The sequence below is a fragment of the Oncorhynchus mykiss genome, chromosome 5, assembly GCF_013265735.2.
Source record: "Oncorhynchus mykiss isolate Arlee chromosome 5, USDA_OmykA_1.1, whole genome shotgun sequence".
Lineage (NCBI taxonomy): Eukaryota > Metazoa > Chordata > Actinopteri > Salmoniformes > Salmonidae > Oncorhynchus > Oncorhynchus mykiss.
Genome location: NC_048569.1, coordinates 34,035,902 through 34,056,075, shown reverse-complemented (window position 1 = coordinate 34,056,075; position 20,174 = coordinate 34,035,902). Strand labels below are relative to the sequence as shown.

The window sequence follows — 20,174 nt, the reverse complement described above, 5'->3', positions numbered from 1 at the left end:
GGTATGCGCCCAGAGTAAGGCTCCTAGGCACCTTCCTAGAGGGAAGTTACAGCCCCTCCCGGGTTCCACAACGGCCATGGTCCCATCTCTCGGTAGATTCTGTGAAACGTAACTCATAATGTGATTCTGTGAAACGTTACGAGTTTTATGAGTACTCATAAAATGATTCTGTGAAACGTTACTCATAATGATTCTGTGAAACCTTACTCATAATGATTCTGTGAAACGTTACTCATAATATGATTCTGTGAAACGTTACTCATAATGTGATTCTGTGAAATGTTACTCATAATGTGATTCTGTGAAACGTTACTCATAGTGTGATTCTGTGAAATGTTACTCATAATGATTCTGTGAAACGTTACTCATAATGATTCTGTGAAAGGTTACTCATAACGTGATTCTGTGAAACGTTACTCATAATGGGATTCTGTGAAACGTTACTCATAATGTGATTCTGTGAAACGTTACTCATAATGTGATTCTGTGAAATGTTACTCATATTGATTCTGTGAAACGTTACTCATAATATGATTCTGTGAAACGTTACTCACAATGATTCTGTGAAACATTACTCAAAATGTGATTCTGTGAAACATTACTCATAATGTGATTCTGTTAAACGTTACTCATAATGTGATTCTGTGAAACGTTACTCATAATGTGATTCTGTGAAACGTTACTCATAATGTGATTCTGTGAAACGTTACTCATAATGATTCTGTGAAACGTTACTCATAATATGATTCTGTGAAACGTTACTCATAATGATTCTGTGAAACGTTACTCATAATGTGATTCTGTGAAACGTTACTCATAATGATTCTGTGAAACGTTACTCATATTGATTCTGTGAAACGTTACTCATAATGTGATTCTGTGAAACATTACTCATAATGTGATTCTGTGAAACGTTACTCATAAGCTGACACTAAAACCTCACGTCATACAAAAGGAGTAGCGATACTGATCAAAGAGCAGGATGACTCACAGGACTGACTAGTAAAACAATAGGGGACACCACCGTGAAAAACAAACATCAACCTCAACATCACAGAAACACCATTGACTGTACAGACGACTGGCCATGGAGCCAGTCCCATCATTTCTGTACATGGCCTTTACATCTCTCTGAGCTACATAAACTATACTGTATATGCATCATTGGATTAAATGAATCTAATGAGAGTCCTGTTAACCAAACTGTGTTCTAATTTCATAGAGTGGATGATGATGAGTCAATGTTGGGATTCTATATTAGAGACAGTCGACAGCATAGAACAAATCACCCTCTAGGATGCCAAAGCAGCACTCTGCCTACTCGGCTTCTGCTAGGCCCTTGAGGAGCATGACATGTCATGTGGAAAAGGTGTTGAAGTGACTCGAAGAAAGTCCTGATTTGCGTGGCCTCTGTGGCTTCTGCCTGGCTCGGGGTAGCGGCGTGCCTGTCAAGACTTGTCCTAGCCCATATCTCCTACCGCGTTGTGACAACAGAAAGAGACAAACAGTCTAGGGGTGTATTCATATGCCCATAGTTCAGTACAGTTCAACACCATCATCCCGGAAACCCTAGACCCACTCAAATTCGCATACCGCCCCAACAGATCCACAGATGACACAATCTCAATTGCACTCCACACTGCCCTTTCCCACCTGAACAAAAATAACACTTATGTGAGAATGCTGTTCATTGAATACAGCTCAGCGTTAAACACTATAGTGCCCACAAAGCTCATCACTAAGCTAAGGATCCTGGGACTGAACACCTCCCTCTGCAACTGGATCCTGGACTTCCTTATGGGCCGCCCCCCAGGTGGCACAGGTAGGCAACAACATATCTGCCACGCTGATCCTCAACACGGGGGCCCCTCAGGGGTGCCTGCTCAGTCTCCTCCTGTACACGCTGTTCATCCACAACTGCGTGGCCAAGCACGGCTCCAACACCATCATTAAGTTTGCTGACGACACAACGGCGGTAAGCCTGATCACCGACAACAATGAGACAGCCTATAGGGAGGAGATTAGAGACCTGGCAGTGTGATGCCAGGACAACAACCTTTCCCTCAATGTGAGCAAGACAAAGGAGCTGATCTTGGACTACAGGAAAAGGGGGGCCGAACACACCTCCATTCTCATCGACGGGGCTGTAGTGGAGCGAGTCGATAGCTTCAAGTTCCTTGGTGCCCACATCACCAACAAAATATCATGTACCAAAGCTTCCTGCCATCCAGGACCTCTATACCAGGCGGTGTCAGAGGAAGGCCACAAAAATTGTCAAAGACTCCAGTCACCCAAGACACAGACTGTTCTCTCTGCTACCGCATGGCAAGGAGCAAAAGGCTCGACCAACCTGTACCCCACACATTGACTCGGTACCGGTACCCCATGTACAGTGGGGCAAAAAAGTGTTTAGTCAGCCATCAATTGTGCAAGTTCTCCCACTTAAAAAGATGAGAGAGGCCTGTAATTTGCATCATAGGTACACTTCAACAAAATGAAAATCATAGGTACACTTCACAAAATGAGAAAAAAAATCCAGAAAATCACATTGTAGGATTTTTTATGAATTTATGTGCAAATTTTGGTGGAAAATAAGTATTTGGTCAATAACAAAAGTTTATCTCAATATTTTGTTATATACCCTTTGTTGGCAATGACAGAGGTCAAACGTTTTCTGTAAGTCTTCACAAGGTTTTCACACACTGTTGCTGGTATTTTGGCCCATTCCTCCATGCAGATCTCCTCTAGAGCAGTGATGTTTTGGGGCTGTTGCTGGGCAACACGGACTTTCAACTCCCTCCAAAGATTTTCTATGGGGTTGAGATCTGGAGACTGGCTAGGCCACTCCAGGACCTTGAAATGCTTCTTACGAAGCCACTCCTTCGTTGCCCAGGCGGTGTGTTTGGGATCATTGTCATGCTGAAAGACCCAGCCACGTTTCATCTTCAATGCCATTGCTGATGGAAGGAGGTTTTCACTCAAAATCTCACGATACATGGCCCCATTCATTCTTTCCTTTACACGGATCAGTCGTCCTGGTCCCTTTGCAGAAAAACAGCCCCAAAGCATGATGTTTCCACCCCCATGCTTCACAGTAGGTATGGTGTTCTTTGGATGCAACTCAGCATTCTTTGTCCTCCAAACACGACGAGTTGAGTTTTTACCAAAAAGTTCTATTTTGGTTTCATCTGACCATATGACATTCTCCCAATCTTCTTCTGGATCATTCAAATGCACTCTAGCAAACTTCAGACGGGCCTGGACATGTACTGGCTTAAGCAGGGGGACACGTCTGGCACTGCAGGATTTGAGTCCCTGGCGGCGTAGTGTGTTACTGATGGTAGGCTTTGTTACTTTAATCCCAGCTCTCTGCAGGTCATTCACTAGGTCCCCCCGTGAGATATTGCGTGGAGCGCCAGATCGAGGGAGATTATCAGTGGTCTTGTATGTCTTCAATTTCCTAATTGTTGCTCCCACAGTTGATTTCTTCAAACCAAGCTGCGTTCCTATTGCAGATTCAGTCTTCCCAGCCTGGTGCAGGTCTACAATTCTGTTTCTGGTGTCCTTTGACAGCTCTTTGGTCTTGGTCATAGTGGAGTTGAGTGTGACTGTTTGAGGTTGTAGACAGGTGTCTTTTATACTGATAACAAGTTCAAACAGGTGCCATTAATACAGGTAACGAGTGGAGGACAGAGGAGCCTCTTAAAGAAGAAGTTACAGGTCTGTGAGAGCCAGAAATCTTGTTTGTTTGTAGGTGACCAAACACTTATTTTCCACCATAATTTGCAAATAAATTCATAAAAAATCCTTGTCTGTCATAGTTGAAGTGTACCTATGATGAAAATTACAGGCCTCTCTCATCTTTTTAAGTGGGAGAACTTGCACAATTGGTGGCTGACTAAATACTTTTTTGCCCCACTGTATATAGCCTTGTTATTGTTATTTTACTGTGTTCATTTTTTTTTTCCTTTAGTTGATTTAGTAAATATTTTAAAAACTATATTTTCTTAAAACGTCATTGTTGGTTAAGTAAGCATTTCACAGTAAGGTACCTATTGTATTCGGCACGAGACAAATACTATTTCATATAATTTTTTTTTTTTTTTTGATTTCATGTAGTTTACAGAAGTTCATTCAGGAAGGCTGGTCTGAAGGCTCATTTAACTTCATACATAACTTAATTCACTTTGTTTCCAAATCTATGGGCATAGTGGTAATTAATAAAAACGTATTAGCACAGCATCTTGTCTCTTCAGCTCTTTCCTATTGGCCATGTGCGGAACATCATTCACCTATTTACCTTGTAGACTATACACTAGGCACAAAAATGCAATTCCCTCACGCAAGTGGGACCATTTTCAGACGCTCAAATTCTGGGAATCATGCGCCCAGGCCTGTCCAGCCATGAGCTCCTCCAACTGGCTAATATTAATGTGCGTGACTCAACTCTGCAACTCCCAGACGACAGGGTAGAAGAGGTCGTTTCTCCCAAAGGGAGGAAAAAGTTCCAGAAATTGGCTTTGCCAGCAAGGGGGAAAAGTCTAAGATGGCTGTCTCTGGGCCTTCTTCCTCTGCTGCAACGTTCACCGCGGCTACCTCCACCCAGGCCGCTCTTGCTGCCGCAACCAATGACCCTGTACATCTTTAAAACCTCAGATCCCAGGCTACAGTGTATCCTTTCCATCGCAGAGTTTGTGGAAGCATCGAGCATTTGCCACAATGTGTTGTGCTTAATGTTTCCCCCCAGGAGAAGAGAGCTTGATAAATTACATAAATTAAGATTTGCTGCCGTGTTTAGCTGTCATCTCATGTTGATACATAATATTATTCCATTTCAGCTATCAGATCTAGTTTATCGTAATGCTCCTTGTGTGCATACTCCCAAGGCTATTCATGGGGTACACTCAACCATTTGTTAAACAATATGTTGTCTTGTGTCATAAAGTTTTTTATGCAGGGAACGCACAGAGTTATTTCCAAATATGGCTATTGTCTGCAGGGACACGGGCACATATGCTACTGGTAGTGGGTTGCAAGTAGAATTCATGACTAGTCTATATTTACCTGACGATACTCATCGTTAGGCCTGCCGCCTACTCATTGTCACATAATTCTTAAGTTCTGCAAGCAATGAATATACATCATTATTATAATATAGCTTTCATTGTAGTGGCTATCGTGCCTGCACAAATCAATCAAATGTCAGTGTCATATGGGCAGGATAGACGTGGCGCAGGCTTCCCAGTTCAATGAATTACAGTGCCTTGCGAAAGTATTCGGCCCCCTTGAACTTTGCGACCTTTTGCCACATTTCAGGCTTCAAACATAAAGATATAAAACTGTATTTTTTTGTGAAGAATCAACAACAAGTGGGACACAATCATGAAGTGGAACGACATTTATTGGATATTTCAAACTTTTCTAACAAATCAAAAACTGAAAAATTGGGCGTGCAAAATTATTCAGCCCCTTTACTTTCAGTGCAGCAAACTCTCTCCAGAAGTTCAGTGAGGATCTCTGAATGATCCAATGTTGACCTAAATGACTAATGATGATAAATACAATCCACCTGTGTGTAATCATGTCTCCCTATAAATGCACCTGCACTGTGATAGTCTCAGAGGTCCGTTAAAAGCGCAGAGAGCATCATGAAGAACAAGGAACACACCAGGCAGGTCCGAGATACTGTTGTGAAGAAGTTTAAAGCCGGATTTGGATACAAAAAGATTTCCCAAGCTTTAAACATCCCAAGGAGCACTGTGCAAGCGATAATATTGAAATGGAATGAGTATCAGACCACTGCAAATCTACCAAGACCTGGCCGTCCCTCTAAACTTTCAGCTCATACAAGGAGAAGACTGATCAGAGATGCAGCCAAGAGGCCCATGATCACTCTGGATGAACTGCAGAGATCTACAGCTGAGGTGGGAGACTCTGTCCATAGGACAACAATCAGACGTATATTGCACAAATCTGGCCTTTATGGAAGAGTGGCAAGAAGAAAGCCATTTCTTAAAGATATCCATAAAAAGTGTCGTTTAAAGTTTGCCACAAGCCACCTGGGAGACACACCAAACATGTGGAAGAAGGTGCTCTGGTCAGATGAAACCAAAATTGAACTTTTTGGCAACAATGCAAAACGTTATGTTTGGCGTAAAAGCAACACAGCTGAACACACCATCCCCACTGTCAAACATGGTGGTGGCAGCATCATGGTTTGGGCCTGCTTTTCTTCAGCAGGGACAGGGAAGATGGTTAAAATTGATGGGAAGATGAATGGAGCCAAATACAGGACCATTCTGGAAGAAAACCTGATGGAGTCTGCAAAAGACCTAAGACTGGGACGGAGATTTGTCTTCCAACAAGACAATGATCCAAAACATAAAGCAAAATCTAAAATGGAATGGTTCAAAAATAAACATATCCAGGTGTTAGAATGGCCAAGTCAAAGTCCAGACCTGAATCCAATCGAGAATCTGTGGAAAGAACTGAAAACTGCTGTTCACAAATGCTCTCCATCCAACCTCACTGCGCTCGAGCTGTTTTGCAAGGAGGAATGGGAAAAAATTCAGTCTCTCGATGTGCAAAACTGATAGAGACATACCCCAAGCGAATTACTGCTGTAATCGCAGCAAAAGGTGGCGCTACAAAGTATTAACTTAAGGGGGCTGAATAATTTTGCACGCCCAATTTTTCCGTTTTTGATTTGTTAAAAAAGTTTGAAATATCCAATAAATGTCGTTCCACTTCATGATTGTGTCCCACTTGTTGTTGATTCTTCACAAAAAAATACAGTTTTATATCTTTATGTTTGAAGCCTGAAATGTGGCAAAAGGTCGCAAAGTTCAAGGGGGCCGAATACTTTCGCAAGGCACTGTACTTCACTCATCATAGGTCTATGTACATTTTTGTCATGTCATATTGATCTAGCACACGTTTGCAGTCTAAGGTTTCTGTTTGGTTTTAGGTGTATAGCCCATAGGCTTACTCTTTCCCCTTAATGTGTTGAACTGTTTTCTCTCACTATCACTCTCTTATCTCTAATCATTATATTAGAATGTATGGAACTCCATATAAAACTGGTGTGTCTTTGATGGTCGTGCCCTGCCTGGCTGTGAGAACTCCTGTGTACTGGTCTACACAGGCTGGTTGCTGCTGTTCACAGCTATATGATTGCATAGGAGCGGACTGGAACTAAGGTGAACCCAAAAGCAGCTTGTCAAACGGCCACATCAACCCTCCATTATCAGCAATCATGGATTGGTATTGTAGGAAAAAGAGGGCCGAACAGGCCGCCATTAACATCGACGTGGCTGTAGTTGAGCGGGTCGAGAGTTTCAAGTTCCTTGGTGTCCACATCACCGACAAACTATCATGGTCCAAACATACCAAGAGAGTCGTGTAGAGGGCACAACAAAACCTTTACCCCATCAGGAAACTGAAAGGATTTGGCATAGGTCCCCAGATCCTCAAAAGGTTCTACAGCTGGACCATCGAGAGCATCCTAACCGGTTGACCTGTACTCGATTGAACTTGAGAGGGTGCAAGAGAAAGAGAGAGAGAGAGTGAGAGCTATTTAGAGGGAAAGCGAGTCAGGAGTAAAGATGGACGTAAAAAAAAGCATGTGGAGGAAACAACCCCTAAACTCCACAGTTGCTTAAGACTGAGCTCTTCTGTGCAAGGGAGGGACACTTTACACCAGTGACATGTAAACCTTCTCTTTAAATTCCTCTCTCACTTCCGGACGGTGCTATCACCCCTGTTGCCGCTACACCAGCTCTCTCTTTATGCATGTTATTTCAGAGAAAACACAATTTGGAGTAACTGTTCCCCCGGACTTTCACCCCCACCTCTGTAGCGAGTCTGTCGCCGCATCTGGCTGGAGCGTCAGGCCAGAGAGGAAATCTCCTAGCAAAGCAGAAGTGACAGGCTGCAGAGAAAGGGAATATTGTCTGACACGTGGCATTGGGACCCCCTCACCTTCACTGAACACATTCAGCACACAGCAAATGGAAAGGAACACAGTGGGAGCCCTCTGGTACAACAGCTCTCTGCTGGTCTCTAAGTACATATTACAGGGTTATCAGGGGTGCGGATTACTCCGGAAATGAGTTTGGGGTTTGGGAAAGTGGCAAGCCCTCCTATGTAATGTATGGTGATCCAGCAGGGGAGCCTCTTATAAAAATGTAGACTGCCTTCCTAGAGCTGGGACGATAAAAACGAAAATGATCAACACCAACCAAACCGACCACTTATCTTGGTGATATCGTTCATTACAATAAATAACCTATAGGGTTCTGCTAGAGAAATGTGAAGGTGCACAATGACGTTAAGCTTATTGTTCAATCTATTGTTATCATGATAGTTCAGTCAATTTATCATGATAGGGGTTTCCTCTAAAGTACATTCAAAACTGTCATCAAGTCTTAACACGTTTTAGAGAAGGTGCCATTAGCCACACTGACATTTTCAGCATGGCATTCACTGGACACAGCAACGACAACATGAGAAGCTTTTCATTCATTTTTCAAAGAGACGAAAAAGCTGGTGTATTGTTGCAAAGGTCAATGGGACTTACAAGCGGAGATAACAACATTAATTAAACGAAGCCGGGTCCTCAGAACCAATCGACGAGGGGCTTTGATGAGAATGGATCCATCTGAGTGGTGCCAAATCCCCTATACACTGGGCTCTGTTACTGGTTAGAGAGCCACCCATAATGAAACAACGGGAGATTGTCTGTCAATCATCTCCTGAATACCAAAGGCAGCTTTGCCCAAAACATCCTCCTGTTCCGCATTCAGCAGAATGTCACAGAAGGTAAATATTAACATTCCCTGTCGTTGACATCTTTCAATGCGCTGATGATGGGAAGGTGGGAGGAAATAGCTTTTTAGCTTATTGCAGTGCAGGGAAGTTCAACAATCTACAAGTCACAACTCTAATCCTATCCATCGTAGTAATGTTAAATCCTGAGCTGTAGTAGCATCAGCTGGCAGACCATGTGGTGGCACACGATTAGGGCCATAACTAGGAGATGTGCAGTGACCTAAAAGCGCTTGCTGCGCTCTGGTTGTAGTGTAGTTGTGCAGTAGGTGTATTACAAGTCAATGGTACTGTACTGGCTAAGCATGCTTTAGCCTAGCGAGAGAGAGTTGAAGAGCTATAAGGACAGCTCGATCAGATCAGCAGTGGCTGTTAGATAAACACAGGGAGTGTGGTGGAGGGACTTCGTGTTTGGGGAGGAGGTGAGAGAGATTGGGATAGAGAGTGTCGTTGCTGTCACGCTAGCTCTGTGTGGTGTGATGCAGCTCTCCAGGTCCCCCAAGCAGCCCTGCAACGAGCCAATTACCTACACAATCTGACAAACAAACTATGTAGAACAGCTGCGGTCTGTTTGGAATGGGGGGATAGGACGCAAGCATACCCCCCCCCCTTACCGGTTATGTACTATAATCAGATCACCATCCACAGTGTAAACACAAACATGCTCATTCACAGATTAACACAAGCACGCATTCACTCACACACAAATATATATTACCAGGTTTGGCTCCAGCTCCATGTGAATCCTAAAATGAGGCTGAATCAGGACTAACATTCCTGGAGGGCTGTCGTGGCTGTATCCTGTCATTACCAGACCAGGCCTATCATTACCATTACCTAAAGAGTAAAGTAGCGCAGCACAGTCGGGAAGCACATAACCACTCCAAACGCATGCAAATCATCACCCACATTACTGTACTGCAGCTGGGGTGTTCAAAAGCTCTGACCGCCTTCTCTTCTATACACTAATGTGTTTTCATGAATCCCTAGTAGATTACAGGAATCCATTTCAACAGCCTACACAGATCACAGAACATTTAGAGCGTGCTCTCTAAACTAGTAATTGTTTATTATCATTATAACAGTGTTACAGACCGAGTCGGCTCTTTGCTTATATGAGCTTTAATTGATCCATTCTGTTTTACACTCAAATCTAATTTTAACAGGTGTACACCTTACAGTGAAATGCTTACTTACAAGCCCTTAACCAACAATGCAGTTCTAAGAAAATCCCTAAAAAAGTCAAAGATAAGAATAACAAATAATTAAAGAGTAGCAGTAAAATATCAATAGCGAGGCTATATACAGGGGGTACAGAGTCAATGTGCGGGGGGCACCGGTGTCGATGTATTTGAGGTAATTATATACATGTAGGTAGAGTTATTAAAATGTCTATGCATAGATAATTACAGTGAGTAGCAGCAGCGTTGGGGGGGGGGGGGGGGGGGGGTTGGGAGTCTGGGTAGCCATTTGATTAGCTGTTCATGCGTCTTATGGCTTGGGGGTAGAAGCTGTTTAGAAGCATCTTGGACCTAGACTTGGTGCTCCGGTACCGCTTGCCATGCGGTAGCTGAGAGAACAATTTATGACTAGGGTGACTGGATTCTTTGACAATTTCTAGGGCCTTTCTCTGACACCGCCTGGTATAGAGGTCCTGGATGGCAGGAAGCTTGGCCCAGGTGATGTACTGGGCCGTATGCACTACCCTCTGTAGTGCCTTGCGGTCGGAGGCCGAGCAGTTGCCATACCAGGCAGTGATGCAACCCGTCAGGATGCTCTCGATGGTGCAGCTGTAAAACCTTTTGAGGATCTGAGAACCCATGCCAAATCTTTTCAGTCTCCTGAGGGGGAATAGGTTTTGTCGTGCCCTCTTCACAACTGTCTTGGTGTGTTCTGACCATGTTAGTTTGTTGGTGATGTGGACACTAAGGAACTTGAAGCGCTCAACTTGCTCCACTACAGCCGCGTCGATGAGAATGGGGGCGTGCTCGGTCCTCCTTCCCTGTATTCCACAATCATCTCCTTTGTCTTGATCATGTTGAGGGAGAGGTTGTTGTCCTTGCACCACACGGTCAGATCCCTATAGGAGGAGGTCAGAGATCTCAGGTCTCATCGTTGTCGGTGATCAGGCCTAACGCCGTTGTGTCATCAGCAAACTTAATGATGGTGTTGGAGTCGTTCCTGGCCGTGCAGTCATGAGTGAACAGGAGGGGACTGAGCACGCGCCCCTGAGGGGCCCCCGTGTTGAGGATCAGCATGGCGGATGTGTTGTTACCTACCCTTACCACCTGGGGGCGGCCCGTCAGGAATTCCAGGATCCAGTTTCAGAGGGAGGTTCCAGGGTCCTTAGCTTAGTGATGAGCTTTGAGGGCACTATGGTGTTGAACGCTGAGCTGTAGTCAATGAAAAGCATTCTCACATAGCTGTTCCTTCTGTCCAAGTGGAAAAGGGCAGTGTGGAGTGCAATGGAGATTGCATCATCTATGGATCATCATCTGTGGATCTGTTGGTGCGGTATGCAAATTGGAGTGGGTCTAGGGTTTCTGGGATACTGTTGTAGATATGAGCGATGACCAGCCTTTCAAAGCATTTCATGGCTACAGATGTGAGTGCTACGGGTCGGTAGTCATTTAGGCAGGTTACCTTTGTGTTCTTGAGCACAGAGACTATGGTGGTCTGCTTGAAACATGTTGGTTTTAAAGACTCAGACAGGGAGAGGTTGAAAATGTCTGTGAAGATACTTTCCAGTGGGTCAGCGCATGTTCGGAGTACACGTCTTGTTAATCCATCTGGCCCAGAAGCCTTCTTAATATTGACCTGTCACACTGTCGTCCGGAACAGCTGATGCTCTCATGCATGTTTCAGTGTTACTTGCCTCGAATCGAGTATATAAGATATTTAGCTCGTCTGGTAGGCTTGTGTCACTGGGCAGCTCTCTGCTGCTTTTTTATAGACAGAGTCACTGGTTAATTTTTGCTTGTAAGCAGGAATCAAGAGGATAGAGTTATGGTCACATTTGCCAAATGGAGGGTTGAGGGAGAGCTTTGTACGCGTTTCTGCGTGGAGAGTAAAGGTGATCTAGAATTGTTTTACCTTTGGTTGCACATCTACCATGCTGATAGAAATGAGGTAAAATTGATTTAAGTTACCCTGCATTAAAGTCCCCGGCCACTAGGAGTGCCACCTCTGGATGAGCGTTTCCCTGTTTGCTTATGGAGGAATACAGCTCATTGAGAGAGGTTGTAGTGCCAGCCTTGGTCTGTGGTGGTATGTAGACAGCTGCGAAAAATACAGATGAAAACTCTCTAGGTTGATAGTGAGGTCTAAAGCTTATCATGAGATACTCTACCTCAGGCGAGCAAAACCCTGAGACTTTCTTAGATATCGTGCACCAGCTATTGTTTACAAATATGCATAGGGCCCCGCCCCGTTTCTTACCAGAGGCTGCTGTTCTGTCCTGCCGATAGAGTGCATAACCCACCAGCTGTATGTTTTTAATGTCGTCGTTCAGTCACGACACGGTGAAACACAAGATATTACCATTTTTAATGTCCCGTTGGTAGGATATACGTGCTTTCAGTTCGCCGTATTTCTTTTCCAGCGACTGAATGTTATCTAGCAGAACAGAGGCAAGGGCAGATTAGTCACATCTACATTTCCTTTTCCAGCTAATCGCGGGAATCTGGGCCTGGTCGGGTGTCCGTAGTATATATCCCTGGCGTCTGACTCATTGAAGAAGAACTCCTCATCTAATTTGAGGTGAGTAATCCCAGTTCTGATGTTCAGAAGCTATTTTCGGTCATAAGAGACGGTAGCAGCAACATAATGTACAAAACAAGTCACGAACAACGCGAAAAAAAACGAACAAAATAGTATGGTTGGTTAAGAGCCGATAAGACGGCAGCCCTACCCTCCGGCGTCATCTTTAATAATCCCATCTATCCTCTGAGTTATCCTGAAATCCTGCATCTAAATCCAACTGCATGCACACAGGGCCACACACGGAATACTATCTCAAACATGCACGCACACATACACACAGCTCCCGAGGTCACAAACCTTTCCTTGAAGTCTACGAAGATCTTCCCCAGACCGTTGCCTCCGCTCACCATGTTGAGGTCGATGGCCCTCAGCAGAGCAAAGTGGACTTTAATCACATCCTGTATGGGGTACAGCACAACCATAGTCAGCCTAGGTCACACTAACACGTCACCTCCATCACCTCCATCAGCTCCACACTGACACTACGATTACACTCATCAGCACTCACCTCAAGATTTACAAAGATGGACTCCATGTCTGGTGGACTGAGAACTTGCTTCAAAGGGATCATATAATTCTGTAGAACACCAAAACAGTACAATTGAGAAGTTAAAAGAACTTGCATGGCAATATACAGTAGGCCTAAAGTGCAAACATCGTTGACTGAACCTGTTGACGTTGTAAACAAATCGGTAGTAGTGTAAAGTTGTATATTAAACATCAGTTCAATCCAATAGCATGCGCTGGGGGCGCCCAGGAAAATCGATCATAAAATAGGTTTCACTATAATGTGTTGCTGCTCGGTGTTAGTAGCTTAATCATTGTCTTGTATACACGTGTAACCATTTGTTTGAAGTGCCCGTGACGTGCTGTGAGTACCAACCACTGATTATGTTCACTGGCACAAACCTTCCCTGTTGTTTGAGTAATGTTATTGTATGCTTGTCACATTACATAATCTTAATGATAACAAATAGATCCATTAAAATGTAATGAAGATATGATGGCTTTATTAACCTCAACTCAATCAAGCTCAAACGACTCCTCTGATTATAAGAAGGTGATTCTGGTTTAATTGCATGTTTGTCTGGCTCAGCAAACACAAACACACCCTTAGTCTAATGGATCCAGTGGAGTGGATCATGTCTAACTGTCCATCAAATTGAGAATAATCTCTTTTTCATCATGGAGAAGCTGCTGTTTAACCGCTGACATAATTTACAACCCTAGGTGAATTGTGTGTGTGTGTGTGTGTGTGTGTCTGTGTGTGTGTGTCTGTTTACACACAGAGCCCTGGAGATCAGTCTCTTCCCATGGGACTGTGCCAATAATAAGCCTATCGATCTGCTCCACAGACATTTGTCCTCTCCAATGAACCTGCCAATAGTTGACATTTCCACACCGCTCCCAGCCGGAGGCCTGACAAAGGAGACGTGGCAAAACACACCTACCCTAGCAGCGAGCTACATCCAACACTGCCAGCCAGCCACCCACTGCACACACACACATACGCAGACACGTACATAAACGTAAGTACACACACATTTTCCGTATCTAAGTCCCTCACCCACCTTCTCAATGTCCTCCAGCGTCTTGTAGTACTTGGCCTCAGTCTCCTGGATCTCCACTAAGCAGCAGTTTCTCTTGTCGTCTTCTGTCATGCCCATTTTCTGTGGAGGTAATTAACGACAGGAAAAGTGATGCTGGGATGTCATTATGTCATTACACGTCCCTGACAAGGCTGTTCATGTGTCTGCTTGTCTAATGATGGGTGTCAAACATGTTATTTAGGCATGCAAGGTCATTAATACCAATCATATGGCTTGATGTATGTTATGAAACTATACTGTATAAATACTGTACACGCTGCTTATTTTTACAATTTTCTACATTGTAGACATCAAAACTATGAAATAACCAGTGATGTAAAGTACTTAAGTAAAAAATACTTTAAAGTACTACTTAAGTAGTTTTTGGGGGTATCTGTACTTTACTTTTACTTCACTACATTCCAAAATAAAAATGTGTACTATTTACTCCATAAATTTCCCTGACAACCCAAAGTACTCGTTACATTTTGAATGCTTAGCAAGAGAGGAACATTTAGAAATTCACACACTTATCAAGAGAACACATGGTCATCCCTACTGCCTATGGTCTGGCGGACTCACTAAACAGAAATGCATCTTTTGTAAATAATGTCTGAGTGTTAGAGCGTGACCCTGGCTATCCATACATTTTAAAAACAAGAAAATAGTTTTGCTTAATATAAGGAATTTGAAATGATTTATACTTTTACTTTTGATACTTAAGTACATTTTAAACCAAATACTTTAAGACTTTCACTCAAGTAGTATTTTACTGGGTGACTTTTACTTGAGTAACTTTCTATTAAGGTATACTTTTACTCAAGTATGACAATTCTGTACTTTTTCTACCACTGGAAATAACACATATGGAATTATTTAGTAACCAAAAAAGTGTTAAACAAATGTAAATAGATTTTATATTTGAGTTTCTTCAAAGTATCCAGCCTTTGCCTTGATGACAGCTTTGTACACTTTTGGCATTCTCTCTACCAGCTTCATGAGGTAGTCACCTGGAATGCATTTCAATTAAAAGGTGTGCCTTGTTAAAAGTTAATATGTGAAATGTATTTCCTTCTTAATGCATTTGAGCCAATCAGTTGTGTTGTGACAAGGTACGGGTGGTATACAGATGAAAGCCCCATTTGTTAAAAGACCAAGTCCATATTATGGCAAGAACAGTTCAAATAAGCAAAGAGAAACAACAGTCCATCATTACTTTAAGACAGGTCAGTCAATGCGGAAAATATCAAGAACTTCGTAAGTTTCTTCAAGTGCAGTCGCAAAAACCATCAAGCACTATGATGAAACTGGCTCTCATGAGGACCGCCACAGGAAAGGAAGACTAAAAGTTATCTCTGCTGCAGAGGATAAGTTCATTAGGAGTTAACTGCACATCAAATTGCAGCCCAAACAAATGCTTCACAGAGTTCAAGTAACAGACACATCTAAATATCAACTGTTCAGAGGAGACTGCGTGAATCAGGCCTTCATGGTCGAATTGCTGCAAAGAAAACACTACTAAAGGACACCAATAAGAAGAGACTTGCTTTGCCAAGAAACACGAGCAATGGACATTAGACCAGTGGAAATCTGTCATTTGGTTTGATGAGTACAAATTTGAGATTTTTGGTTCCAACCACCGTGTCTTTGTGAGACGCAGAGTAGGTGAACGTATAATCTTCGCAGGTGTGGTTTCCACCGTTAAGCATGGAGGAGGAGGTGTGATGGTGCTTTGCTGGTGACACTGTCTGTGATTTATTTAGAATTCAAGGCACACTTAACCAGCATGTCTACCACAGCATTCTGCAGCAATACACCATACCATCTGGTTTGCACTTAGTGGGACTAGCATTTGTTTTTCAACAGGACAATGACCCAACACACCTCCAGGCTGTGTAAGGGCTATTTGACCAAGAAGGAGAGTTATGGAGTGCTGCAACAGATGGCCTGGCCTCCACAATTACCTGACCTTAACCCAATTGAGATGGTTTGGGATGAGTTGGACTGCAGAGTGAAGGAAAAGCAGCCAACAAGTGCTCAGCATTTGTGGGAACTCCTTCAAGACTGTTGGAAAAGCATTCCAGGTGAAGCTAGTTGAGAGAATGCCAAGAGTGTGCAAAGCTGTCATCAAGGCTAAGGGTGGCTAATCTCAAGTCTCAAATATATATATTTTCCCTTTGAGTTACATTCATTAATGTACAGTACCCGATGCCAATAGGGAGCTGTGACTGTCAACATGACCAGACAGGGGGATAGCAGAACAGCGCCCAGCTACACTCAGAGGCCCTGCAGCACTGCATCCAAACCACTCAATGGGAATTTGATGAGCACTTTTAATGAACTGAGCCCAATTCTCACTCATCACTCCATCATGACCCAATAGAATATGATACTTTTGATTAACTGTAATTGCTGGGACCCGGTCGTGTAACGCAAGCCGATTGGCCGTGTTGTGGGAAGCGGTTACATAAACGCTGGAACTGTGGGATTTATAACGAGTTGAGTGCCGGCTGGCTTGCTCACGGGCAAGTGCTAATGAACATCTGTGTCTGCAGCTCTGTATCTTCGGCAACATCTGGGGCCAGTGCAGAGTAGAACGGGGCTGGGGAGGGTGGACCAGCCAAGGCAAACACCCCGCCCAGCGCATCCAGATTCATTTAGAAGCGCAAACAGCCCAGCAGCATCGGATCAGTGAATCACAATGCAATGCTAAAGTTAGAGACGGGTGAAAAAAATAACATCTGCGACTGTAACAGTCGGATAAAACGACCCGGCCAAAACCTCTGACATCATCTCCGTCTTAATTGTCTGTGTGGCTGCGGCTGTCAGCCGTCTTGGTTGTTGAGTTGAGAGGACTATTCATTCTATTGTGTCATATGGAACAGAACTGAAGGTTTATAAGCAATTCTGATAATACAACAAGTCAAACCAGAGTCAATTAGACTCAAAGACCCAGATCCAGCTGGGTATCAGAAGACAATCAGGTGTGTTGGAGAGCACAGCCACAGAACTGACATAGGAACTGATGAAGGCTGTATTGGGGTTTGATCTGGCTGCTTTTGATGATGTCATATTGTGGCAATGTCATGGTGTTGATGGTGATATGTTGATGTCATGGTGAGTCACACACACAGGGGCAGATGGGGATTCCCTTGACCTGTGCTGTACGCCATTGATCTAATGGCGTGGTCATCTGAGAGGAAGGGTGTTGGGGGGACATGTCAGACTGATGAACAGAGCTGTAGAGCTGGATGACAGAACGGTGAGTCAGGGCACTTACCTGCATGTATCTGATCTGCAGCGTAAGGAATGGGAAAACATAAGAGGTGAGCAGAGCAGAACAGAACACAAACACACCCACGTACACAGATAGAGAGACAAGTAGAGAATTACACGCACTCACACCCACGTACACAGATAGAGAGACAAGCAGAGAATTACACAAACACAAATCTCTTACCATGGGTTGTCGAACTTCCACCTTGATGATGTCCTCGTAGATGTCATCTCCATCGTCCTCACAGGGAACACAGTCGTAGATGTCATCCTCCCCCACGTCATGCTCACTGGGAAACACACACACACTCAGTCAGTTATCCAATTGCAATTTCCTCTGAAAGGGTGATTACGAGACTTAAGACTGAAGGTTAACCACAACATTGAGATCAGATTAGGCACTTGACACTTTGCTGAGCGCTAAACTAACTGTAGATTCCCATTAGCCGTCATCAGCAGGGCTGAGGAGTCAGGAAATCAGGCCACAGTGGTGATCTATGTCATTTCCATCCCACTTCACTCTTCACAACCACTCCACAAACATGTCTCCCTGATGTACGACGCCTAATTACTAACAGAAGTTGAGGGTTGGCCCAGTAGATAATGTAGTGAGATCCCATTAAGAACTGCAGCAGTACAGAGTTGAAAAGCATTTCTGTGTATTTACTATGGGTGGAGTTGTGCACATGTGTATGTTTATCTGTGTGTGTGTGTACTCATGTAAGTGTGAAACAGGAACTCAGTGCCCTCCCTGACAGTTCAGTGTACATCCAAGATTGGAGGCAAGATCAATTCAGCACCAGGAGCCTTGGATCCATGTGTGCCTCCTCACCCCACCGACAGCCACAGTGGCATCCATCAGCCCACACCCAGCCATCCTCCTCTTGGTCACACATGGCCCCGTCTCAGCCTGGACCGTCTTAAACCAGCCTGACAACCATAAAAGATGTCTTTCCCTATCCGTGACTAAGCCACCTGTTACATACTGTTGTGGTTCTATGGTCATGACGTTCTCCACCAGCACAGGCATACGGCTCGCCTTAGACCACCACAGAGAGCTCCCTCTGCCCCCGCCCCCTCTCTCGCTCTCTCGCCCTCTCCTTCTCTCTTTCTGCTCTAGCCACATCTAAAGCCTCTGTTGAACATCAAAACACCATTCTATGCTAATTCTCACAACCAGAAAACACAGAAATCCTGAAAGGCTCCAAGTTGTTTGTTCCCTTCAGTCATTTTCTGAGGACTAAAGAAAACACAAAGCAAAGTGAATTGAACGCCTGCTCCAGGCATTGTAAGAATGTGGTTGTTTGACAGCGTAACCGAGGGAATAAAAGGCAGTGGTCTAATGAACGTATTTTTCTATTGAAACTCATTAGTTCCACAGCAATTGTGGAGTTTTCTACCTACTATACTGTAAAATACTGAGACCTGGAGGCCATGGTAAACTGGGGAAACGGTTTCTTTTGGTTTTCTTTTGGCACCACACTGACTGAATGACCTTTAATTAGCAGAGATTCCAGCAGTGCACAGGCTCAGACTGTGATGCGCGCGTGTGTGTGTGTGTGTGTGCGTGTGCGTGCGCGTGTGTGCGTGTGCGTGTGCGTGCGCGTGTGTGTGTGTGTGTGTGTGTGCGCGCGCGCGTGTGTGGTGTGTGCGTGTGCGTGCGCGTGTGTGTGTGTGTGTGTGTGTGTGTGTGCGCGCGTGTGTGTGTGTGTGTGTGTGTTTGTTTTGTTTATTAGGATCCCCATTAGCTACTGCACATGCAGCAGCTACTCTTCCTGGGGTCCACATAAAACATACACATCAAAGTACAGAACAGTTATAGACAAGGTATTTCAATTAGATTACATTTAAAAATAAATATAACGGTTAAACATTAAGCTATAATCCCTTATTGATGTCACTTGTTAAGTCCAGTGTAGATGAATGGGAGGAGACAGGTTAAGGAAGGGTTTTTAAGAGAGATCCAACACGATTGGTATACACTGTAGTTGGTTGAGTGACAACCTGGGTCATGCACCAGGCATTCGTCACAGTAAGAAGCTTCTTCTTGAGAGGACAACTAGGTGATGACCAGTCAACGTTCAGGACACCAAGAAAATACATAGCAGCCCCCTAAAAGAAGAGGCTTCAGATGAGGCAAGTGAACCTGCAACCACAGCACTTCTACTTCATTTGTCATGAGATCCTCTCTGAGCGTTACAGGAATATGGCTCTGAATATATAGAGCAACACATCCTCCATAGACATTTCTGTCTTTTCTATAGATGTTATATCCTTGTATTCCTACTATATCATCAAAGGTGCTGTCTAAGTGAGTCTCACAAATAATTGGCAAATTACTAATCTCATGAACTCTGTTTCTGAGGCTACATATATTGACATGAACTAATTTGAACCCTTTCCTGGGTGGCTTATCTAAAGCTGAAATCATATTGATAATAGATTGTTTTTCTAAGAATTATATTTCTTATAATAACAAAGATTTTGGGGGATTTTGGATCAGATTATGTTCAGTAGATGCCTTTTCTGGTTTAGCTCAGCTGCAGCAGGGTGCTCTATTCTTCGTGCCACTTCTGGATAGTTGTCTTGCTGGAAAGTTGGTCTCAATGGTACAGGGGTGTCGGCATGAGGGTAATGGCGTGGGGGGATGCTGTCATGTCAGCATGGGAGAAATGGGGTGGGGGGGTGCTGTCATGTCAGCATGGGAGGTAATGGGGTGGG

The 20,174-nt window shown here is 43.9% G+C and overlaps 1 protein-coding gene across 14 annotated transcripts in view; it reads right to left on the bottom strand.

Moving 5' to 3' along the window:
• The window catches only part of LOC110523649 (guanine nucleotide exchange factor VAV2), a 242,212-nt gene that overhangs the window by 32,909 nt on the left and 189,129 nt on the right, over positions 1-20,174 (bottom strand). For 10 of the 14 annotated variants that reach the window (XM_036977317.1, XM_036977309.1, XM_036977311.1 and 7 more), the window contains exons 5-9: positions 17,638-17,743; positions 17,458-17,472; positions 14,160-14,258; positions 13,097-13,165; positions 12,886-12,986 (exon numbers count right to left, since the gene is read on the bottom strand). In XM_036977317.1, the coding sequence (XP_036833212.1) occupies positions 12,886-12,986; positions 13,097-13,165; positions 14,160-14,258; positions 17,458-17,472; positions 17,638-17,743 (390 nt within the window). The remainder of the gene's footprint in view (positions 1-12,885; positions 12,987-13,096; positions 13,166-14,159; positions 14,259-17,457; positions 17,473-17,637; positions 17,744-20,174) is intronic. The other 4 variants (XM_036977312.1, XM_036977321.1, XM_036977322.1 and 1 more) reach the window with 1 other exon arrangement.